The sequence below is a fragment of the Pinus tabuliformis genome, chromosome 3_2, assembly GCF_031772625.1.
Source record: "Pinus tabuliformis cultivar Carrire ecotype Pingquan chromosome 3_2, CPIR1, whole genome shotgun sequence".
Classification (NCBI taxonomy): domain Eukaryota; kingdom Viridiplantae; phylum Streptophyta; class Pinopsida; order Pinales; family Pinaceae; genus Pinus; species Pinus tabuliformis.
The window spans coordinates 529,890,365-529,915,776 of record NC_142302.1 but is presented as its reverse complement, the minus strand read 5'-3'; the positions used below and the strand labels follow the sequence as shown (position 1 = coordinate 529,915,776).

At 39.2% G+C, this 25,412-nt stretch overlaps 1 protein-coding gene across 1 annotated transcript; it reads right to left on the bottom strand.

Moving 5' to 3' along the window:
- Positions 1-19,297: 19,297 nt before the first annotated feature.
- LOC149181628 (uncharacterized) lies at positions 19,298-23,596 on the bottom strand. The gene is made up of 2 exons (XM_089414272.1): positions 22,730-23,596; positions 19,298-22,456 (listed from the first exon to the last, which is right to left on the bottom strand). Exons 1-2 carry the CDS (start codon positions 23,594-23,596, stop codon positions 19,298-19,300), a joined length of 4,026 nt encoding a protein of 1,341 aa, XP_089270398.1.
- Between the last annotated feature and the right edge of the window lie 1,816 nt (positions 23,597-25,412).

Genomic DNA, 25,412 nt, shown 5'->3' with positions numbered 1-25,412 from the left:
TAATTTTTTGGTAGAATAACATTTTTCTTTCCTAAGTATAAATTCAACATGTTTTCAACCATCACATGCTAGATACAAAAGAAATTGGAAATTTTTCAACCATAAAATTAAAAAAACATGACATTATGAACAACTTACATGACTAGATGAATTCAAATGTCATTATTTGTATATTGAATGAAAAATACATTATATCTCTAATTTAATGTTGCATTGTCGATATTCTAAACAGTAAAAATTATCATAATTAAGACATGTAATCCAAAAACATAAAAATGACTCATAACTTCTTATTTAACACCATATGGAAATCAAAAATTTTATTTCAATATATGATGCAAACATCAGTTATATAAAATGTCTTAAACAATTATTCAAAATCACTCATATTTTCTTGCACACCATCAGAGTTCACATCTTCAAATGAATGACTGGATGCTGATGAAGATGTTCCATATTCTTCTCTTTCATCAACTAGTGCCCCATCTGAGTCCACATGCATGCACACCATTTCAGGTTTCAAAATTCTTCTAGATCTATGATTGGTTTCAGCAGACTCCCATCTCAACATTGTTCCTTCTGGTAACAACCTTTTTAGAATCTCTATCATCTTGAGGTGAAGAGTTTCTCTCTTTGTTAAAATGAAGTCATAAACAAGTATGTCAACATCCTCCAACTTTAATATGTTTGTAAGGTGTAAATTTATATTTGTACCCTTTCTTTTTCTCTTTCCACGATTTTTTTTATCAACTACCATCTTTGACTTATACACACCATTGAATGGGTGTGTATTTGTGGCATACCAATATACTTCAACACCTATAACATCCTCATTTTCTATAAAGACCTTTATAGCTTTAGAAACCTAGAATGGATAGCCATTGGGATCTCCATCTACTAGCACTGTGATCATGAAACCCTCCTTAATATCTTGTACTGAACCCCTGTAAAGGTCTTCCATGGCTTCATGTTGTGCACGTGATCTTCTGGAACCAATATACATCTCTCTTTCCTCTGCCTGCGAAGAATTAATAATACCTTGAGATTGTTGTTGTTCTACAATTTTTATTTCCTCATGTTCATTTGTCACATTATGTGGCCAAATAAATGGATTTTTCAAAGGAATATATTCATTTGTTGTTTTTGAAATGATATCACTTTGATTATTGAAAAATGACTCCCACCGAACTGAATCAACATTGTAAAAGTACTCATATGTATATCTAATACATTTTTTAATTTCTTCTAGGTAGCTAGAATAATCTATATCTCTATTCTATCTTCCTGCATTATGAACTTCAGCAACTGATTCTAATAACAATAATTTTGATGCAAATATTGGATGATCTAGAATGAACTTCAAAAATTTCAAACCTGATGACAATGCCCATTCTGCAGTAGTTGAATACTTCTTGCCCCATATTAGTGTTGTCCCATCATTTTTTTGATATGAAATTGATGTTGGAAGCTAATTTTATTAAGTTTTTCAATGCATTTCTCCTCACCATGTGATCCCAGAGTAAACCTTCGCATGTCAACAATTTCTTCCAACACATCAAAAGTAGGCTCTAGCATGTATGATTTCTTAATACATTCAATTAATGATGGCAAGCTCCCATCTTCCTTCCTCCTCCATGTGACCGAAAAAAGATTGAACATCTGATAAATATGGTCACGAGTGTGCCCAACAATAAGGAAACCAACCTTTACCTTCTAAAAAATTCTCAATTCAAAAAGCATGTTTAGATATCCAAAAACAACCTGATTTTTGTTTGCACGACAAGTGTTGTTCAATTGTAGATATAAAACTTCAGAAAGATTACCAGACCAATGAGAAATCACATCATGAATTGTGGTTATTGTCAAATTTGCATCATTATGAATATGTGGAGCTGTGAAGTACACCCTTGGCAACATTTTCCCATTAAACACCATACGACTGAGCAAGTGATACAGAATAAAATTTTCGTCTTGTAAATTTTTTATTATGCGAACAAAATGTGATAAAAGTGTTTTCTTCTGGTCCAAACCATCAATTATCAAACCCAAATATTCATTCGGATTATCATAACACTTATTTCGATTCTTGTACAAACTTTTCCTTTCACTTGTTTGTTGTTCGTAATGCTCCTGAAGTTTTTTGACAACTGAATCTATGCAACATAAAACGAAGCCATTAAGAAATATGTTTTCATAGTTGATGACTATACAATTTTAAAAGTTAAAGTTATGAATGCTTACCTCTTTCTGACCCTTCACATTTGTCCCTTTTTTATTTAAGAGAAGCACATGTACTACAAACCACCATCCTTGTCTTATTTTATTTTTTTAACTGGAACGGTTATGTTTTATTGATAGAAAACAGGTTGGGCAGAGCCTAAACAACCATTAAAATTTTCAGAATTTACATTAGCTCTCTTTCTACTTAGGGGATGATTGCCATGGTCGATGTTTCTGCATTTATGTTGATCATTCCGCCTGTAAAGTGCATCCAATATTCGCCAATATGTCTGCTTCCTTGTTTAATCCTCTGAGAATGTGGAAGAATTGAATCGATGGAAAGTCTTTCAGAATTCTGGTCACTCTTAAAAGCTGTTTGTTTAGCACCGGGTCCTTGAGCCTTTTCTTGTTTACCATCGTTTTTATCAACAGTTCTGAATCACCAAAGATTATAATTTCTTTTGGATTTCCTTTTTTGGCCAGTTGGCAGGCTTTTAAGAGGCTGAGAATTTCAGCTTGATCGTTGGTTTTCTTTCCAAGACCCCAATTGAAGTCGTCTTTTTTCCATTTTGAAAGAAGATCAGCCCTCCTGCTCCAGACCTCCCTGGATTGCCTTTTGAGGCTCCATAAAAAAAATTGTGCACTTGCCCTGAGATTTCCACCACTGCTAGAAGCTATCCTCTGATTCTCAGATCTGCCATTTTCCCTTATGCATTGGGGGGTTGAGTGTTAGAAGATTGGCCTTTCCTGTATAAGCATCCAACCGAACCCTTTCTTGAGTTCGCATGGATTTTTCTTCTTTGACTAAGGAGTGGTTCAGAGTTTCTAAGACGAGATTCTTTGCCTGTTCTACCACTTTTGCTACGGGAAATTCTGTGTTGTTAAATATTATTTCGTTCCAAGCTAACCAAAGCTTCCAGCAGACATACTTTGGTGCAGCTATCCACACCTCTTGCCAAATTGAGTTGATGACTATGTTGAAGGGATATCTGTCATTCCAAGAGGAGAACATGGTGTCAATCGTGCTTTGAGTTGGAGGACACACATTCAACCCAGTGAGGAAGAAAGACCAGAACGCCTTTGAAAATTTGCAAGCTAAAAATAGATGATTTTCAGTTTCTGAGGCTCTTTTGCAGAGGACACATATATGTGGTCCAACTATGTTCCTCTTACACAAATTATCTCCAGTCAGCATTTTGTTGTGGAACACAGTCCAGAAGAAGAGGTTGATTTTGGGAATTTCGAAGCTGTCCCAAATCAGCTTCCACACGAATTCTGGGTGTGGCAGGTCCTTTTTTCTCTACATCTGATAATATCCTTGGCTGGTTGTGTATACTCCGGTCTAACCCCAGCCTCAAACGTATTCGTCTTCTATGTGCATCAGGGCAAAGTTAGAGATTACGGCTTGAAGGACGTCTAGTTGAGCGTTTAAATGTTCAGTGATTCTAGGGAAAGTCCAACATTGCTAGTTCCCTTTTCTGTCCCAGCTATAGATGTCCTCGATTTTCCTTATGCCTTTTGACTGTAGCCATACTCTTACCTCGGTAATCTCGTGGTTTTCTACTAGAGGGCGATGTCCCATAACACTGTCTCTCCATAGCTTTGTATTTTTGCCATTACTGGGGATTCGATACAAGTGGGATCTGAAAAATTCAATACCTCTGTTACATAGTTTCCAGGCTTGCGTTCCTTTTGGGGATTTCTCCGTGTTGTAGGTTTTTATTGACTGATTTTTAAGATATTTCAATTTAAAGATCTGACTAACTGGATGAGAAGGCTCTGCGTGGATCTGCCATAGTAACTTACAACCCAAAGCTAAATTTGCATGGACAGGGTCACGTATTTGAAGTCCACCTTCTACCAGTGGAAGTTTCACCATATCCCAGCTTATTAAATGAAATATGTTAGTGTTTCCTCTCCCACCGTTCCACAAGAAATTGCACATGAGTCTGGAGATTTGATTTGAGATTAGTTTTGGAGCTAGCATGAGAGACGCATGGAATGTGGGCAGAGCCGAGAGGACTGATTTGATGAGCATTAATTTTCCCCCTTAGGTTAGCTAGAAGCCTCCCCACGAAGTGATCTTGCTTTTAAATTTAGAGATAATATCCTCCCATATGTAATTTATGTTCGAGCCTAGCGTTATAGGAAGGCCCAAATATTTTATTTTTTCCCAATCTGCATGTCCTTTGTACCCAAGATCATTTGCAATTGTCTCAATCTTGTGCTGCTTTGTGTTCCACCCATACACAACACTTTTCCTTTCACTTACTAGTGCTCCCGAGATTCTACAATATTTTTGGAGTATGGTTCTGAAGGATTTAGCTATTATTGGAGAGGCCCCTCCAAGCAATAGTGAATCGTTGGCGAAAAGTGCATGGTTCACAGGGTCTATGCCTTTCACAATTCTGATCCCTGGTAGACAACCCTTTTGTTTTTCCAAAGTCGGTTTTCTGCTCAAGGAGTCTCCCATCAGAATGTAAAGGAAGGGTGAAAGGGGATAGCCCTATCTCAAGCCCCTGGTGGCTAAAAAGAAATTAGCAGGTCTATCGTTTATCATGGGTGCAATCCAAATCTTCTTCATACATGCTATGATAAATTAATGAAGTCCTAGCTGAAACCAAAGGATAAAAGGACCCTGTACAAGAAGGAACGATTAAATCTGTCAAATGCATTGCACATATCAAGTTTTATGAGCATACTTTGTTCTTTGCGTGACTGATTGGAATGTAGAGCTTCCTAGACTTGAATGACATTGCCCAGAATGTGTCTTCCTTTCACAAATCTCCCTTGGGCAGGAGATATTAATTTTTGCAAAAGGGGTTTGATTCTATTCCCCAGTAATTTGGCCACAATCTTGTAGGAAAAGTTACACAAAGCGATTGACCTGTATCTGTCAAAAGAGCTTGGGCTTGCTTCCTTTGGAATCAGGGCAAGGAAGGTGGAACTTATACGACATCCAATCTTTTCCTTCCTCATGAAACCGTGAACCATTCTAATGAGATCAGTTTTAATTAGCTCCCAGAATTTTCTGTAAAAGTGGATTGAAAAACCGTTAGGCCCATGTGCTTTGTCTGGCTCCATGGACCAGAAAATGTTTGCAATCTCTTCTTCCATGACAGGGCTTAAGAGAGTGTTGTTGTCATCTATGCTGACTAGATGTGGAATGTTTGTGAGGAATTCTACAATATCCTCCTCACTCCCATCCTTTTCTGCACTAAGAAGGTTTTGGAAGTGATTCACATCAACTTCCTTAATTTGTTCAAATCCTCTACATACCTGTCCCGTAGTTGTGATGATTTTTGCAATGTGGCTTCACGAAAGACGAGCCCTATATTATCTGTGAAAATATTTAGTGTTTCTATCCCCAACTTTGAGCCACAAGCTGCGGGACTTAATGCGCCAATATTATTCCTCGCTTCTAAATGAGTTATATGTTTTCCTTTGAGAAATTTTTTCATTATCTAGATCCATGGATGAGATGTCTTTCTCTTCCATTTCCACTTGGAGATCTTCCAGCTGGTTGACTACATCTTGTCCCTGACTAGTGGGAGTTTTTGTGACTTTCTTTATCCATTCTTTTAATGCCTTCTTAGTATTTTTCATTTTTTGTTCGCAAACGTAACTTGCGGAGCCTGGAACTTCTATTCTCCATGCAGTTTGAATTGTTTCACGGAATCCTTCCCTTTCTGCCCAAAGAGGGCTGAAACGAAAAGGAACGGGGCCGAGGTCTTCTTCTTCCTTTAAGCATAAGAAGATTGGCTTGTGATCTAAGGTTAGTTTAGGAAGAATCTTGGAGAAAAATATTCTTTTATCCATCATAATAGAACTGCTGGTAAGGAATCTGTCCAACCTTGCAGAAATGTGGTGTTCCCCTGCTCTATTGTTAGTCCAGGTGTATGCTCCTCTCACTGGTTTGAAGTCTACTAAGTCCCATTGTTGGATGAGGTTTTCCACTATGGCGAGGAAGGGGTCTCTCAGAGAGGTCCCTCCTCGCTTTTCTTGGTATCTAAGATTATGTTCAGGTCTCCTCCTATGACTATATTCATAGGATTGAGTAGCTCTAGATAGTCAGAGAGTGTTTTCCAGCATTCTTTCTTCTCATCATAGTCCACAAGTACATACAAATTAAACAGGGCTAGCTTAAAATTACTTACTATATGGCACAGTTATGTATATATCCAATGTTGGGTCGCAAAGGAACTTTCTAAAGAGAAGGAGTTTTTGGACCAGGATGTGCCTATTCCTCCAGCCGAACCTCTTGCACTGACTACCTTTCCTGAATCAAATTTCCATCTTGTATTGCTAGTGTTTAGAAGGATTTCCCCTTCTATTTTTGTCTCTTGGAGCATGAGTATGTCTGTGGATTCCATCTTCATTATATCTCTGATAGCCTCTGCCTTAGTGGGATTCCCCAAACCCCTGCAGTTCCAAGAGACCAGCTGCGTCATTTATAACTTGTTGAGGTAGGTCCACATCCCTTAGGGACCCTTGGTCTGGTGTTCCTTCCGAGAGTCATTTCAATGGTAGCTTGACTTCCTTGGGTTTTTTGTCTTTCTGATTCTTCTTCCCTAGTTTCTCTGTTTGATTTCCTTCCAACTCGCTTTGATGTCCTTTCTAAGGTATCTTCATCTGATGAGCCCTCATTTTCTACATTCTTCTTCTTTTGCTTGATTATATCAGCATATGAAGGGGATGAAATATTACATGGGTTTGAGTTTGGAGTGTTACCTGGATCTGAAGATTCGATATTGGTATGTAGGGGAGGATCTTCCCATTCCGCCTCTGGAGGATCTGAGGGTGGAGTGAGAGATTCAAAAGGATTTTTGTCCTCCTCTATGCTGATGGTTTCCTTGCTTCCAACATTTTGAGTGCTTTCGTTTTCCTGCCTTGGTTTGTTCCCTGTCTCTTCGCCTTTGTTTTTGTTGTTCTACCTGTCGTTCGTTGGTTTCTTTACCTATTTCCATTGCTCTCCTTTTTCTTTCTCTATAGTTTCCTCGTTTCTTTTCTTGCAATATCTTGCAAAGTGCCCATATTCATGGCAGTGTCGGCATTTAAAAGGCAACTGCTCATAGTCGAGCTCTTGGAAATAAGTCCAATCCACCACTGAGAGTTTGATGACTTCGGGTAAACCGACTTCAAGATCAACTCAACGCAGATACAAGAACAAGAGTATTGATCCTTCCTCGGCACCTAATCTATGTATCTGCCAAGACTATTACCTATGGATTGCAAAGAATTCTGACTCCAGCAGTGGAGGGGGAGATTTGGGAGGCGCACCCAAATGGTACCACCGTGGGCACATCTTGAGCTAGATCGAAGTGAGGAGACCATTTTTTCATGTAGACCACTTGAGGGCCCATGAACTATGGCCCGTTTTTGAAGATCAAACTTCTCTTCTCAGCGTTTTCGAACACAAACACAAAGAAACGTTTGCCAACGAAATGAATTTTTATTCCTTCTTTGACCAAAGGTGTCCAATTTCGCTTTACCCATTCCTCGACAGCTTTCGAGGATGGCCATAACCCTATGAACTAGCCGATAACACCTCTTTCTATGAGATTCAGCGCTGTTCTACATGTTTCTTCCACCGACAGTGTCACCGTGAGAATGCTTCCTAGTTTTTTGACAAACTTAGACTAAGAGCCAGTCGTTCGTTTCCCAGATGCTGCGACTAAGGATTTGAACGCTTCTAGTTCTGGACGTATTGGGGGGGAAGCAACAGAGCCCCCACCAAGATCCATGTCGAAGTCACATAGAGTGTAAGGGACTGGCTTGGCACTGCTAGGTCAACAGCAGCGCCTCGATGTGAGAACGCGATGCCAAAGAGCTCTTGACCAGAAAAACCGAGCAAAGAAGGACCTGGGCCAAAGTGCCGCACCGACAACCCAGTGCGCCACGACAATCCTGAGCACTGCGTAGGAGCAGGAGAACACATGGAGGGGCGAGCCAATGCACCGCGCGCACTTGGTGCACGCAACAACAGCCCTTAGCGCTGCGTACAAATGAAGCTGAACCTTGACAGGAACCCTAAAAGAGTTGCGAAGTGATCAGTGCAGAAATTTTCTTCCACCATCCTTGTCTTATTAGGAATATGGACATTGTTGAATTCTTTCTTCCATACCTTCACAAAATATTGATATGTAATAAACCAACAATGTCCCTCAGCACATTCTGCATATTCTTTGTATAAGTTGTATATTTCTCGTCTTGAAAAATTATATGAAATATGTATTATCTCTCTATTTGGCATACACACTCCATTATTTGAAAAGAAATCTTTCATCCATGATATTGCAGTATTTGATAATGGCCCAAACTATCTTTTATGACGTACTTCTTAATAAAATGTGGGATCCCTTTCCAAATTTTCTTGAATTCTCGAGAGATGAAAATTCCCCATCAAATGAAACATTTTGAAAGCCTTTCTACATATAAATAAAGACCCAATATGATAATCATAACCTAACAATGTAGATTGCATGCACCCAACTAAATATGAATTTTGCATGCTTTTATTCATTGACAAATATCTCTTTCTTCTCTCTAATTCAAATTTGAAATCCATATGTTTTAAGCAATCTTTTTGACAACATTCACTTTAAATGAGAGCGCTGATAAAACTTCTTCTCATCAGATATTCTGCTCTATCCCTTGTATAACTAGAACATCTTGCATTGATACGAAAAGGTTTGCTCCTACTCCTCGATACAATATTTCTTGGCAACATCTCCATCATTGGATCATCATTTGTATAAGCATTTTCATCATCATCAAGAGGAATATTATCCACACTATGATCAACTGTGCTTTTCAAATACTAACTTGGAGGATATTCTTCATCTTCCCCTTCTTGAGTGCTACTGTCATAATCCTTAGAATTGGGACTGAATGGAAAATTTGACTCAATGTTTATTGGATATTCTTCCTCATGTGCATTGCAAGTGCTGCCCTCATGGTCCATAGAATTAGGACTATGTGAAAAATGTGACTATTTACTTACTGAAAATGCTACAAACTATCCTTTGTCACTGCTACCTTTATAGTCATTAGGATTAGGACTAAGTGCTTCATCCTGTCCTTCATCACCACTGCTCTCATAGTCCATAGCATTGGGACTAAGAGGACAGTGTGACACTCCATTCTTTTGAAATTTTTTGTCATGCTCTTCATCACTACTGCTCTCATAGTCCATAGGATTAGGATTAAGTGGACACCGTGACACTCCATTCTTTTGAAATTTGTCATTATGCTCTTCAGCACTGCTGGTCTCATAGTCCATTGGATTAGGACGAAGAGGACCACGTGACACTCCATTCATTTAAAAATTTTCATCACACACTTCATCACTGCTACTCTCATAGTCTTTAGAATTAGGACAAAGAGGACACTGTGGCATTCCATTTTTTTGAAATTCATCATCACGCTCTTCATCACTACTACTCTCATAGTCCTTAGAATTAGGACTAAGCGGACATTGTGACACTCCATTCTTTTGAAATTCATCATCACGCTCTTCATCACTGCTGCTCTCATAGTCCTTAGAATTGGGACTAAGTGGACATCGTGACACTCTATTCTTTTGAAATTCATCATCATGCTCTCCATCATTGTTGCACTCATAGTCCTTAGAATTAGGACTAAGTGGACACTGTGACACTCCATTCTTTTGAAATTTCTCATCATGATCTTCATCACTGATGGTCTCATAGTCCATTAGATTAGGACTAAGTGGACACCGTGATACTCCATTCTTTCGAAATTTTTTATCACGCTCTTCATCACTGCTACTATCATAATCCTTAGAATTAGTACTAAAAGGACATTGTGACACTCCATTCTTTTGAAATTCATCATCATGCTCTTTATAACTGCTGCTCTCATAGTCCTTAGAATTAGGACTAAGTTTTCACCGTGACACTCCATTCTTTTGAAATTCGTCATCATGCTCTTCTTCACTGCTGCTCTCATAGTCCTTAGAATTAGGACTAAGTGGACTCCTTGACACTCCATTCTTTTTAACTTCATCATCATGCTCTTCATCACTGTTGCTCTCATAGTCCTTAGAATTAGGACTAAGTGGACACCGTGACACTCCATTCCTTTGAAATTCATCATGATGCTCTTCATCATTGCTGCTTTCATAGTCCATAGGATTAGGACTAAGTGGACGCCATAACACTCCATTCTTTTGAAATTCGTCATCATTCTCTTCATCACTAAAGATATTATATAGCTTAGAGAATGAAATTTTCCCTAAAAAAATTTTTCCTCCAAAAAGTTTCACCAAAATATTTCCCTCCAAAAATTTTGTTAGATTTATTTCCCTTCATTATTTTATTCTACAATTTATTGCAAAATGTTAGCTAAATTTTTTTATGAAGTAAATCTTTAAATTTAAAATTATAAACTAAGACTCTTACCTGAAATATTTTAATAGTTAAACTATATAATATTTACTAAACAACTGAATGTTTTTTTATTTTTTATAATACATTCTAAAACCAATTAATCCCACATTCATCGTACTGTAAAACGATTCCATAATATTCACTTTATCATAGTTTCTTATATCGCCATAAAAAAATTAACATGTTAATTTTTTTTTAAAACAAATTAATCCCACATTAACCATACGGTAAAACATTTCCGTAATTTCAACTATATAATAAATTTCATTATCACTATTACTCACATCACATCAAGGTTTTCCGAGGTTCAATGGAGAATTCTCACAATTGAAAGGTTAGTTAATTTTTTTCATTGAAAATTTTAATATTAAATAAGTTTAATGAAGTTTAATTTTTTTGTTTTTAAAATAAAACTTGTTGCGGGACAAATTTACCGACTACATCCACTATGGGCATGGTGGGCCCAGTGAAGATCAAAGTGGCCAAACGATCTTGGTAATGCTCACGGTGACCAAATGAGCCCATAGGTTAGGAGCGATGGGGATGGTTGGCCCGCCGGCCTGCAGGGTGGTAGGGTGGCAGGCGATTCCGAGAATCACCCGCCACTCTGTGGGTGGGTGGGCCGCCTAGGTGGTGCGGGTTGCCCCACAACCCCATGGGCTAATTGGGTGGCGCGGGTTGCCCCATAACATTGCGGGCCACTGGGGTGGCACAGACCGAGGATGGGCAGAGGGCAGTGGTTGGCTGCTATGGTGGGCTAGGCGGCCAGACCCAAAGGTTGGATTGGTTGGCCAACCGATTTTTAGGGGGCAGTGGCAGGGTGTTGTATTTTTTAAATTATTATTTTTTTCGAAACTGTTATGATTTACAAAATTAACTATCATTTATTATTTTCGTTGTTAATTTAAGTTAATATGTTTTCGTCATTTACTGATTTATGTGTTTCTTTTTTTCAGGAAAATGGCATCAAAGAAGATTTATGTGAATCTTTCTGGACCAAAGACTCTTCAAGGTGGATCTTCAAAAAACATTGGTGAACAAACTCCACCTAAGTTGATGGCTAAAAATCTTCCAAGTGCCTCAAATGATAAGAATATGATTTCATACTGTAAGAAATGAAAAGAAGTAAAACTTCCATATAAATTTTGGTATGTGAAAGAAAGAGAAATCCAAAATGTGCAAATATATCTATATATCGATATATCTAATGATAATGGGATTTATGATGTGATGGGAAGAGTCATAGACATGTGTTTGGTATCGGAAAATGAAGTTGTTTATATACTTACAAAACCACCCAAGTCACATGAAAGGGTTAAATACCAGTTATCATATTCATTGTATGTCATGAGAGAGGTATCTACAAAGTTGTGTAAACAAATCGTAAATGGGATGAAACAAATTATCGTACATATTTTATTTATATTTGTGTTTTGCGTTCTTGTAACTCTCTCACTATATTTTTTAACTTTGTTTTTATCGACATATGATATTTTGTTTGGCAGAATTTTGTTGAAAGTTGTTCAATTAGGTTGGGAGGCATTCATTTCATACACCATGATATTATGAAATTTGTCAGCAGTTTCTACTCAGTTTCAAAATAATATATGGCAAATAAGAAAAATTTAGTAATTCATGATGCTACAAAACTACATCCAAGGGATCAGAAAAAAAAAGCCTCTGGTGGATAAATCCAGCAAGGGTAGATAAGTTACTTTTGAAGACGAGGAAGTTGAAACTAGAGGTGAAGAATATGTTGTCGTTACTGAAGATGACATTGGAATTGAGAATATCTTTAAAAGACAAAAGTAACAATGCCCAAGAATAAATATGTTACAGTTAATTATGAGAATGTTATGAAGATGAAAAGTAAAGTTAAACATTTTGAAGTAATCATTACCAACTGTCAAGAACCTACTAAAACCTCAAAAGAAAGCAGAGAAATCATTATACTAGGAGCTGATTCAGAGGATGGCATTATTGAAACAAAACAAAATGCCATTTGACAGATCTTGACAAAGAGAAACTTAATTAAGGGTGGTCATACATTTCAGTTTAATGTCAGACAAATCTATAAGGCAAGTGAAGGACAATGTCAATATAAAATCAGAAAGCCACATCATCTGCATGTTCACAACTTGAAGACATTGATGAGGTACAATCCATATGCTCATGTAGTTAATTATGTGCTTCTTGTTGATCTAGTTCAAGTTCCCAACAAAGAAGCATTTGATAAGTCAAAATGTTTTGAATACAATTATTATGTGCTTGGGGGGAACCATTCTGTAGAAGCTCAAAGACAATTGGTGGAGGAATATCCCAATAAACCATGTTTTGAAACAATGAAATGTATCATTTATGCTAGTTTATTAGATATAGAAGCAATGTTAGTGGCATGGGATCATAGTTCAGATAATGAATATAGGATGTTTATGACTTTCATTCAAAGGGTTAGATTTATTCATAGTGAATTTAAAGAAAAATGTGGTGGGGATAGGATAAATGTTACTGTAGATTTCTTAAAAGAATATTGTATGGAAATAGGCTATCCAATTGAAGAGAAAATCAATTCAAAAGGTGGCAAAGGCAGCAGATTTAGTGATTTATTCAAAGGTGTTGATAACATTTTCTAGTTTGCATTTAGAACTAGAGATATATGGGAGTTGATTAATGAGATTTTTAGCATGTGGAAGAACATTAGCATAAAAAACCAGAAGGTCAAAAAGTCTAAGCCATTGATATGTAGCAATAGTAAATCAGGTCCTCGAAGGAAGCAGCTTCCAAAGGATATGACTATCACACCTTGGAGAGCATTGCAACGAGTGAACGATGAAAAAATTGTCAAAGAAATATTATCTCGTGTGAGTTCAAGGGAATTATCAATGGAGGAAATGTCTAAAGAATTTCAAAAGTAAGTTTGTTGAATTATTTTTATTTATTTCTAGATTATAATTTTATTTTAAATATAACATTTTGTTCTTGGTAGTATTTGTTATACATATCATTATATTAACCTTTTTTACTTTATCTATGCAGTCACAAAGTTTACATGAAAATTCAAGAACAAATGGTTAAATTGTTGAATGGAGATAGTTTAGATGATGTTTTACGCAACTATCGAGATTCAAGTTCTACATCAACATTAACTTTTTTTTATCTTGCATTTAAAAAGGTATGTTGATTTATACATTCATTTTTATTCATCTATATACTATTTTAATTTAAAACATACACATATATTTGTTTATTTTGTAAATTATGAAGAAGGATGATAACGAAGAACTAGATAGTTTCATAACCTTTATTTAAAAGATAAAGATCCAAAGACTGAAGAAGCAACATATTCAGAATGTTGAACTTGATCCAACTCTTACTCATGTCATTTGGAATGGGCTAGACACTGTTCAATATCACGTAATATAAGGCGACTCTGAAGAAATTTCTAAACTCATACCTAAAAGGGATTATGCCCTATTTATTGCAGATATTCCCCATGGTTTCAATATTCCAAACATTGACTATGGTAGTGACACTTATACTTATCAAGCTCTTAGTAAAGTGGTTGCAGGATTTCTAGAAATCACGTCATCACCATTATGGAGATTTGTGACATTTCATTCAGACACACAATTGGAAATGTTATTGTCAAGCTTCAATGTGAAAACAAATTCAAGGATGCAGCTTACATGGTAAGACGTTTAAAATGTATATTATTTAATGTTAAAAAATAAATTTATGTACAAGTTAATTGAACTTTTACTATTTCATGTTACAGGAAAAAGTCAAATCTTCTTAATCGTGAAGATACACTATTTATAAATGATTGTGAGTTCATCCATATTGATAGTTGGGCAAAATATGATAGCTATATGTCTATGATTTTTAATCAAGTAGATGGAAAGAGTCATAGCCAAATTCTGACTTATGATGTTGTTTTGAGAAAACTAACATATGAAGGCAAAGAAGCAAAAAGAGAGATAGTTAACATTGATCAAAAACCACAATTATTGATTAACTATCTTATAGACATATGTTCAAATGAAGGAGATTGGATTCTGGATTTATTTTCTGGCTCAGGTAAGTTTTATTATATGGAATTGAATTTCAATATGTTATTTCTTAATTAATATGTCATTGTACTAATTTACTTCATTATTTCTTTTGTGCTTAATAATTAGGTACAACGCTAGCATGCTACCTTCAAAAAGGAAGAAATTGCATTGCAATTGAAAACATTGCAATTGAAAAAGATCCAATACAGTGCAATTTCATTCAGTAAAGAATTAATGGTCTTCAATTTCTTCTAGATGCAATGCAAGAAATTGCGTTGAAGAAAGTGGACTTTCGTGAAACACGTGTGGGAAAAAGGCAAGTGAACCCCAACCACCATTACATGGAATGATTGGAAAGGCATACATTGGGATATTCGTAGATATCAAAGATGCATTAGAAGAGGAAAATGAGAAAAATGAAGAAGAGAATATCGCTGAAGAAGATAATGATGAAACTCTAGAGGATGAAGAGTTTGGATTACATGACATTGTTGATTAAATTTAAGTTATGCTTGGAAATCAAACTTCCTTTTTTGTAACTATTAATTAGTTATACTTGTAATGTTTTGACTTTGACATTTTATGAGAAGAATATACACTCAATTAAGGTTATTGTGGATTCAATATTTGTACTATGTGATTGTCGTATTAACTTTTATGTTAATCATGATTTAAAAAAAGAAATTATTATTAATTTTTGACATGAAATTCATAAAAAAACTATTGTTTAACCATTTTTAGTTAAACATTTCCTATAAAAATTGTGAATTTGACATGTCATTTCTAGAAAAAAGTATCAAAACGTGTAGTTTTTTAGTTATATTTATGTTAAAAATGGTCATTTTTATGTCAATTGTTAAAAATTATTGTTTTTTAGTGACAATTATATCATGTGGATTGAAAAATTAATTAACGATGTATAAATATGTAGAATATCAAAAATTTAAAATGTCGACCTTCTTCTTTAAATATGAAAAATAATACAAACTCACTACAAAAAAAAAATATTAAAATAAAAACAAGAAAATATGAAGAAGGAGACCACTTCAAAAATTATTAAATTTAGAAATAATTATTTACATTTCATACATTAGAAAATTTAAAGTAAAAAGAAGGCCTTTTAAAAAAAGGGCTTGGTGTAGAATTACCACTTTTTTAAATCAACTTGAAAAACACTACCATCCTAAAATGCAATGTACATAAAAATATTTATAGTGCCAAAAACTATGCTCTCAAAAAACCATGTGTGTTTTGCATCACCCCTTTTCAAAATCTGGTCACTTTTTCGCTATCTCTATAAAACAGGGAATAGTATCAATTCTCGTTTCAAAGTTTACATTGTTTAGTATAGACCATTGTTTACATCAAACTTCTACCCACATTGGTATATGGAATAGATGACATGTCTTCTTCTTCCTCTTGTCTCATGTTACATTACTTAATAGATATGTTTACAACTACAAGATTAGGCATGTTTAGTGGTCTATATTTTTGTATATAAAATGTATGGAATATTGTCTTGACAGATTTCTTTTGATTTAGCCATAGCTTCTTGTTTTCTTAATATATTTTATTTTAGTTCCTGCAATTAAATATGAAGCACCAACATCCTTCATATGAAAATTAGAAGAAAACTAAGTTCCCACTTCCTATATGATTTCCTTGTAATTTATAATGAGTAACATATCATCTACATATAATATTATATGAATAATATAATCACCAAGAAATTTAAAATACACAGTGTGATCCACCTTGCTCCTTATGAAGCCAAGTCCTAATATGTACGTATTAAACTTTTCATACCACATCCTTGGTGATTGTTGTATACCTTATATGAAATTTTTTAGCTTTCATACAAACTCGTCCTTTCCCTTCACCATAATTCCTTTTGGTTGTTTCATGGAGATTCCTTCTTCCAGGTCTCAATATATGAATGTTATTTTGAAGTCCAACAATTCTACTTCAGACTCAAAATAATTGACAAAATAAAGAATTTATATAAATGCATGTAGACTTTAAAAGTTGTTCATAGTGTAGAAGAAGAAATTTTTGTAAACATATGTAGGTAAATCTGTTTTCACAGTTTTTCTTCAAGAAAAATATAATGGGATTTTTAAAAAGTTTATGTCAAAATTAGGGAATGAGGATTGGGAAAGAGTAAATAAGGATTTTAGGTAGTTTTTTCACTAATATTTATGGATTGTTTTACTAGTGAGAATCCATACTAAATAGAGCGTTGAACATATATGGCTTTGTTAATGTTGATTCAGATATCATAGTAGTTATACTAGTGGGTAATGTGTTTTACTTATTTGGAGGAGTAACTAGTTGGATGAGAAAAATACAATATGTAGTATTAATTTCTATAGAAGCTAAATATATGGTATTCACTCACGCAAGAAAGGAAGAAATATGATTAAAAATATTATTTTGAAGTGTTAGGTTGGTACAATAACTTGCAAGCATATATAAAAATAATTCCAGTTCAATTTTGCTCGATAAGAACTCATCTTCTCATTCTAAGACAAAGTATATTAATGTTTAATATTACTATTTGAGAGACTCATTTGAAAACAAGGAGGTGTTGTTCGTGAAGATGGAAACCTTGAAGAATATTCCAGATTCACTAATCAACTCTTTTAGAACTCAACAGGTCTCTTTTTATAGAGAAACAATGGAAATTGGTGCCATGGATTATTGATCATCTACTCTTGTGACCTCTTTTATGCAAAGGAAACAACATGTTGGAGAACATTGTGTATGCGTTAGATTCTTTGCATTATTTTTCTAATGGGGTGGGCACAATAGGGGTCCAAAAGGAGGACAATGACCCCTCTTGTTTTAAAAAGACACTTGTTGCAGGGGTCAAAGCCCATGAAAAATATTTTGGTTATTTTGTTGCAACCATTTTTTATGGTTTTCAGCACAAGTTTCACTTTTGATAATCTTTTTGTAGTATATAAAGGTTCAATCCATGATCTTGCAATACCTTTTATTGAAATATGATTATATTTTAATCCAAAGTTAATAAATTAAACATTTATGAAATATGTGAATTTTTTATTATTATTATATAACATTGTAAATAAATATTCAAAAATCATTGAAATTTTCTTAATTTGAATTTATAAATTAAAATATTTACTTTTTTTTTTTTATCGTTAAAAGACTATCTAGGCTATTATATTATATTTACAAATAAACATTACAGACAGTGAGACAGGCACTCCAGGGCCAGTAGTTGCACCTTGGATAGTTTAACCTTGAGACAAAAAGCTCCCTCGCAGGGGCAGCACCTACAGACCTTCCAAAATTACCTTCCAGACTAGCAGAGACCCTCCAAAAACTAATTGCTACTGGAGGCCCAAAGGATGTGAGAGGCAGCATGCTAAGGGACCTCATCATTCTGAACAGACCCAAGATTGCCCACGCAGGGGCTTCCGACATATACTAACTGAACCCAACAGTAAAGAAAATTGAGACTAGACTCAACATACATAAACCAGAAAGATAGACTCAGAAACTGCCAACTAGCAAACATAGTGAAATCCGGAACCGACATACCCGCAGAAGCATTAGTCCTGATTTCTGGCTGAGAGAGGAGGAGCCGAGTGGAGCCGAGGCTCAGTGTCCTGGTCCTCGCAGAGGCTTGGGTCTTCCACCACGTAGCACCATCCCCGTCCCTCAGGGACTCCTTCCCACATCGCTTTCCACTTGTCCTCATCAATGCCCGGAGGTGCTGGCCCCAATGGGGGAGAGGTGTATTGCACAGTTTCCTTCCCCAAATTGCCTGCCTCATTCGGTGGCAACACCTCAGGAATATCCTTACCAGGGCAGTCCTTACCAGAGCTTTCTGGGGGCTTCTCCATCGCGTCCTTACCCGAGCCTTCTAGAGATTTCTCCTTCGTGCCCAGAGGATTTCCGGCTCCAGAATCTTCATGGATTTTTGTGAAGAGAACAGAAATGTGGGCATTGACTCCTGCATTGTCCATTGAGCTACCCAGAGTGAACACCACCGAGCCAAATGCAGGAAGCAATGGCCCTCCCTCGCTTGAGCTACCGACCTCCAAGAATTGCCCATATGGGAGTTGTGTAGCTTTTGCTCGCCTATGACAGTAGCAGCAACAACAATGGTGGTGCTCGTCTGCTGCAGGGGTTCGAGAAGAGGAGCCTCTCCCTGGTCCTCGTCTGCTAGGCTGTCGCTCCCGTAATTTGACCATGGTATCTTTGTTGCCACCCGCGTATGCCCACACCAATGAAACAATTTCTGAGCACCCTCCTTTTGCACGCGAGTTAATCCTTCTCGCATCCAATTGAACCAGAAACCCCTCGAATTGCCTCCCCTGCTTCTGGCTGCAACCTGAATTGCAGCGACTACAACCTGAATTGCAGCGGCAAACCACAGCTTGAATTGCAGCAAGAGGCCTAACATCCACCACCCCGCAGTCTCTCTACTCTCGCACCTGTCTAACCTTAACCTGCCAATGCCCCCACATCCTCTGTTGATAACGTGTGCCATTCCCTCTCTGCATCCGAGCATTAACTGCTCTCTGCGCCACCATCGAGAACCTCTGCCTTGCATTGAATGCCCTTTGCTTCTCTGCTCAACCATTATACCGTGACGGCGGTCGAACCAGGCTCATTAAGGTTACCACGGGGCAGCACATGCTGGGCATGTGGCACGTCCCCCCTTGACAGGTAATCACCCACATCCGGGGATTCGGCATCCCTGTGGAGTATGCTTTCACAATCCTGTTTCTGTTGATTGTTTAGGATGATGTCCAGTTTGCCTTCTAGGAAGGGCTGGTCACAGTCTACCCCAAAATTTGCCAGGAGATCAGCTATCTTATTTCCCTCTCTTTTGGTGTGATGGAAGGAAAGGGCATTGTGATTGCGCAGTTCGTAAGCAATGTTGCTTAGCCTGGCCTCTAATCTCCAGCTGTTAGTTACCTTCCTGGCTTGAGAGCCATTTTGAATGCGAGTTGCCATGTTTATGAGGATTTGAGAATCGCCCTCTACAATCAGCGGTTGAAGATTAAGGCGTCTTGCTACCAGGATCCCCTGCCACATCCCTTCCAACTCCGCCGAATTGTTGGTATCCCATCCTATATTGCCGAAGTAGATCTGTAGGGGAGAGCCGCTGTGGTTCCTTATGATGCCCCCAAATCCTGCTGGCCCAGGGTTGCCTTTCGAGGCTCCATCAAAATTAAGTTTGTATGAGTTGATGGGTGGGGCAGTCCAGCCATTAACCTCCTTGCCTTTTCGGTTCGCTGTCTGATGCATGGTGGGCTCTTGTAGCAGCTGCAACTTCCAGTTGTCTAGGATGTTTTTCTCGTTGTCTGTTGTAGGGAGATCCTCTTTAATCCATGTTCTCAGAAGCATGGTTTCTTGGAGATTGCTGTGTATGTTGTTCCAGATGTTCTCAGTGGTCCTACTTTGATTTTTGAATATGCGCCTGTTCCGCTCCTTCCAGATGTTCCATAGTAGAATGCCCGGGATAATATTCCACAAGTGGTTGAGAATCTCACAATTGTAAGGTCTTTTCGGCCATTGACGGATGGTGTCTATGATGCCGTCAGCTTCTCTGCATCGCCTTTGGCATCTGAATTCTACCTTTTCCCATAAATGAGTGGCGATTGAGCAAGTTTCCAGGAGATGCTGCAATGTTTCCTCGTTTTGAAAGCAATTATGGCATATGGAAGGTCCTTGAAAATTACGTTTCCTTAGCTTGTCCCATGTGAGAATCTTCTTGTGCCCAACCAACCAGAGGAAGTGTGATATTTTAGGCCAGGCTTTGAAGCTCCATATCCTGTCCCATAGAGGATCCGATCTGATGGGGAAGTTGCCTAACAGATTGTAGGCTTCTGAGGTAGAGTAGGTGCCCTTAGGTAGGTAGCCCCATCTGAGAATGTCCTCATTGTTTTCATATCTGATTCTTCTTTTCTTTAACTCGTTTTCTAGTGCTGTTGTCTCCTGGGGGCTATTGCTGTTGGTTATTCGATTGCCTGATTGCCATTTCCTGAATCCGTTCTCCACTTCCTGTGTCCAGAATTGATGCACCGTGGCTTGCTGCTGCTCCTGGCTGCTTGGAATGATCATTGCAGAGAGAACACTTGAGAGTTTGGGCATCTGGTTCCAGGCATCATTCCAAAACCTAGCACTGTGACCATTCCATATTTCCCAAAAGCTGTGTTTCTGAACGAGCTGATGATGTTGTTTGGCTGCGTTCCATATAATAGACCCATTGGTAGTGGGCATGAACCTTATGAGTTCTGCTTGGGGCATGTTGTTGGTGTATTTTGCAGTCCATATTTTGGCCCATAACTTGTCTGGATTAGTCACCCATTGCCACCATATTTTGGCCGTCATGATGGCGTTGCTGTACTCAGGGTCCCGAAGACCAATTCCGCCTTTGTTTTTGGGCTTACAGACAGTGTCCCATTTAACCAGTGCCCATTTGCGATTGGTAGCAGAACTTCCCCAGAGAAAGTCGCGCTGCAGATTTCTCAATCTCTTTAAGACCCACTTAGGTGCAGCCAGGATGGAGAAAAGATAGAGAGGCATGGCTTGAAGGATGGCCTTGATAAGCACTACCCGGCTAGCCAGATTTAGGGAACGATTGGTCCATAGATTGAGCTTGGACTCAAGCTTCTCCAGGAGGGCACGCCATGCAGGCTGCTTTATAGCCGAGTCTGTGAGGGGAGCCCCCAGGTACGTGGAGGGGAGGGAAGCGGATTGGAAACCCAGGATTCGGGAGACAGCGAGCTTAACAGACGGAGGGGTATGGAAGAAGAATATTTGAGATTTGGAGCTGTTGACATGAGTGCCTGAGGCCTTTGAGAAGTCGTTGAGCAGGGTTTTCAACCTAGAGGCTTCCTGAGCTGAAGGATAGCCATAGAGCATGGTGTCATCAACAAATTGCTGATGAGAGGAGGCCGAGGTGCTGTGAATGGAGATCCCTTTAAGCTGGTTAGAGTGGAGGGCTTGCTTGATGTGCCTGCCTAGACCTTCCGCCATAATCACAAAAAGGAATGGGGAAAGGGGGTCCCCTTGTCTGATACCCCTGGAGGGTTTGAAGGGACGGGAGGGTAAGCCATTGACGAGGATGGAGAAATGAGAGGATGAAATGAGGCTCATGATCCATCTTACCCAAGAGTCACAAAATCCAAAAGCTTTCAGCATATGTTGGATATAAGACCAGCTGAGCTTGTCGAAGGCCTTGGAGAGGTCGATTTTAAGTAACATACCAGCTTGGTTGGATTGCTTGAGCGAATGTATGATTTCATGAGTGAGGATAATACCGTCCATGATCTGTCTACCCTCAACATATCCTGACTGCTCCGGAGAGATGAGCATGGGTAGAAGAGGTTTGAGCCTGTTGGCTATTACTTTGGATATGACTTTGTAAAGAACATTACAGAGGGCAATGGGTCTAAATTTATCAGGGGTGATGGAGTTTTCCTCTTTGGGGATGAGAGCTATAAAGGTGGAGTTAAGGGAGGGGAGCAGCCAACGAAGGGCCCTGGATTCTTCTACTATTTGCCAAACCTCCAGTTTGATCAGGTCCCAGAAAGCATGAAAAAATGTAGTTGTGAAACCGTCAGGGCCAGGGGCTTTACCTTCTTTGAGCTGCGCCATAGCTTCGTCTACCTCGTGAATGAGAATTGGGCGCATGAGCAGCTCGTTGTGCTCCTCTGTAACCAGCCTGGGAATGTTGCTGGTAATTTTCTCAATTGCACTCTTCCTATCCACCGTCTGCTCCTGGTGTACCTGCTTGAAGTGATTGATGAGGATTTCCTCTATCTTCTCATGATCTTCTTCTTTGGTTCCCTCTGGGCTTTGGATGAAAGGAATTTTGTTGTGCATTCTTCTTTGCACTGTAGTGTTGTGAAAGAACTTAGTGTTGCGTTCCCCTTCTTTTAACCACCTGATTCTTGATTTTTGCCTCCAGTAGATTTCTTCCTGCTTTCTTCGTTCTTCGAGCTGATTGTAGATATGCTTCTCTTTGTTCAAGGTTGCCTCCGTGTGCCCTGTGTTGATTACTGTCTGGTGTAGATCCTTGAGCTCCTGATTGAGCTCCTGTTGTGCTTCAAAAATGTTCCCAAAGGTCTCCCGATTCCATCGTTTAAGGTGGCCTTTTAGGAATCGCAGTTTCTGTTGTAGCTGGTACATCCTTGAGCCTTCTGGTGGGACAAAGGAGGTCCATATGGTTCTGACGAAGTCCTTGAATGCTGGATGCGTTAACCAAAAACCTTCAAAGCGGAATGGTTTTTTGGTTCTGTCCCCTGGTCGCTGCCAATGCAGAGCTATTGGCCAGTGATCCGATCCAGAGTGTGCCAAAATTTCCGCAGTGAAGTCGCCACCGAGATGGATCGCATTATCCGAGATCAAAAAGCGATCGAGTTTGGAGGCAATCTGGTGCCTACCTCCTCTGTGATTGCTCCAAGTGAAGGTTCCATTGCAGAAAGACATGTCGATGAGAGAGGCGTTGTGGATGAAGTCCTTGAAATGTTCTGCTTCAGGTTCCAATCTGGATCTTCCTCCTGTTTTGTCCTCGATTTTGGTTATCATATTGAAATCACCTGCAACTATCCAAAGCGGATGCTGCCTGTTAGCGTTTAGCGCCTCAATGGTATCAAGGAGCACTTTTTTGCTGCCACCGTCCTGCGGAAAGTAGACATTGGATAAATTTCCATGAACCTTGGTGCCCAGAATGTGAAAGGCAGCTTGAATGAGGTGATGGGAGGCGTGGAAGTCAGTAAGCGAAATTGCCTGTGTGTTCCAGGCGATTGCTAGCCCTCCCGAAGCCCCCGTTGCATCCACGGCTACTGAGCGGCAACCTGGCCAGGCCTTTGAAAGTATTCGACCTAGCGTGTGACTATTGCATTTTGTTTCTTGGAAGAAACACATTTGCGGTTTTTCCAACTTGATCATGTTTTTTAACATCCTAGATTTTGCGGGGCTGTTAAGCCCTCTTAGATTCCAGGAGATAAGCTTCATGGATAACTAGTTTGGGTGGGGCTGAAGTACTTCGTAAGCTTCGCATACCTCCCTGAGTCCACCAGGAGTTTGCCTACCTCCATTGTTCTCTGAAGATCTGTCTTTCTCCCTCTTTTTTTGGAATCCTTTGGACGCAGATTGTTGTCCCAAGCGCCATCAGGTTGAATGCCTAATTGCTGTTGGTGGTAGGCTCTGGAGATGACCTCTTCCAGCTTTTCTAAATCAGTCTCTGAGATGGAGTCATACGCCTCTTTCCTACAAGCTAGCTCCAATCCAATGATGTCCAAGCCGTGGAGATCTATGCTTTCAGGTTCTACTTCCATGATTTGAGCTTGACTTGTGTCTTCTTGAGTGATCTCTGAGATCTTTATGGGTGTCGACGTCTCATTCTTCTCCTTTTCCTTGGGGATCTCCTCTGGTTCTTTCTGGTGCCTGCTTAGGATGGTCGGGATTAGAATGGGGGTTTTTGATTTGGGAGGGGGACTGGAAGGGGGGGGGGTGGGTGGAGGAGGATGGGCGAGTTGGGGTGTTATTGTCATGTAAGACTTGATCTTCAGGGAAATCGCTGAGAGACTCAAAGCTGTTCTTGGAAGCAGGGTTGTGGGAGTTGGGAGGCTGGGGTTTAGAGGCGTTTGGGGGCTTCTTATGCGTGCGTTTTCTATAAGAGACCTGGGTGAAGCCATCATGAGATGGGGGATCAGAAGATTCAGGCGGGCTGGCTTTTGCAGAGAGAGGACAGTCTCTAAACAGATGCCCTATTGCATGGCATCTTCGACACCTGAACGACACATGCTCATAGTCTAGGGGCTGAGTCCATTCCTCGTCGCGATGGGCTAGGGTTATTGAGTCAGGAAGAGCTTCATTAAGACGGATAAAAACACAGATCCTTGCGTAGGATATATACTTACGAGTTTTTGTGTCCTCAGATGCTCTGATATATTGTCCCACTCCATTACCTATGCGCTTCAAACTTTCCTCTTCCCAGTATTCATCGGGGAGCGAATATAACCTGATCCAGACCGGAGCCCATGTGAGATCCTCCTTGTCAGGGTTGAATCTGGGTTTCCAGTTTGTGATATAGAGGCCTGCTGAGTTAAAAAAGTACGGCCCCCCTCCTAAGATCCTGTATTTATCTTCTAGGCAGTAAAAGATGGCGGTGAAGAAGCCCTTCGGCCCTAGCTGGAGAGAAACATCTCCCTTAGGCTTCCACTTTGCCGCGATCCATCCATTTAGGGCCCGTTCAGTTGGCCAGAACCCTATAAATTTGCCAATGATTGCATGGTCTGTCATAAACTCAATCCTACTGTCAATCTTATCTCCAGGCAGTTCTATGCGCGGCCTAACCTTGGCTACCGGTCGGCAGGTGGAAGAAATGACCTGCGGTTCAGTCGTCTGGGTCTCTTGTGCTTCTGGTTTATCATTGTCGTCTTCCTGATGCTTTTTCCCTTTGCTCAGTATGTCCGGATCCACAGATCCAAATGTGACTTCAGGTCCCGTGCCATGCTGTGAAGGGGAGGGCTTTGACGCCCCCCCCGGGGGTTGAACCATTGTTGTTCGCTGCTCCCCTGCAGCTCTGTCACGCTGCAGCGAATAATGATCAGAGCTTGAGCCTGATCCGCCGTGCAGAGTACGCCGTCGAGGGTTTCGTCCTTCGAACCCTAGCTCAGTCGCTCATCGCTCCGTCCCGATCTTCAATCTCACATCACTTGTTTTAAAATATTTACTT

Bases quoted from the DNA above. Each gene is read 5' to 3' on its own strand.
- LOC149181628 (XM_089414272.1), bottom strand. From the start codon at position 23,596: ATGTGTTTCTTCCAAGAAACAAAATGCAATAGTCACACGCTAGGTCGA. The intron at 22,457-22,729 runs GTAATCAACACA...CACTTCAAGCAG, and splicing joins TCAAGGATCTACACCAGACA to GTACACCAGGAGCAGACGGT.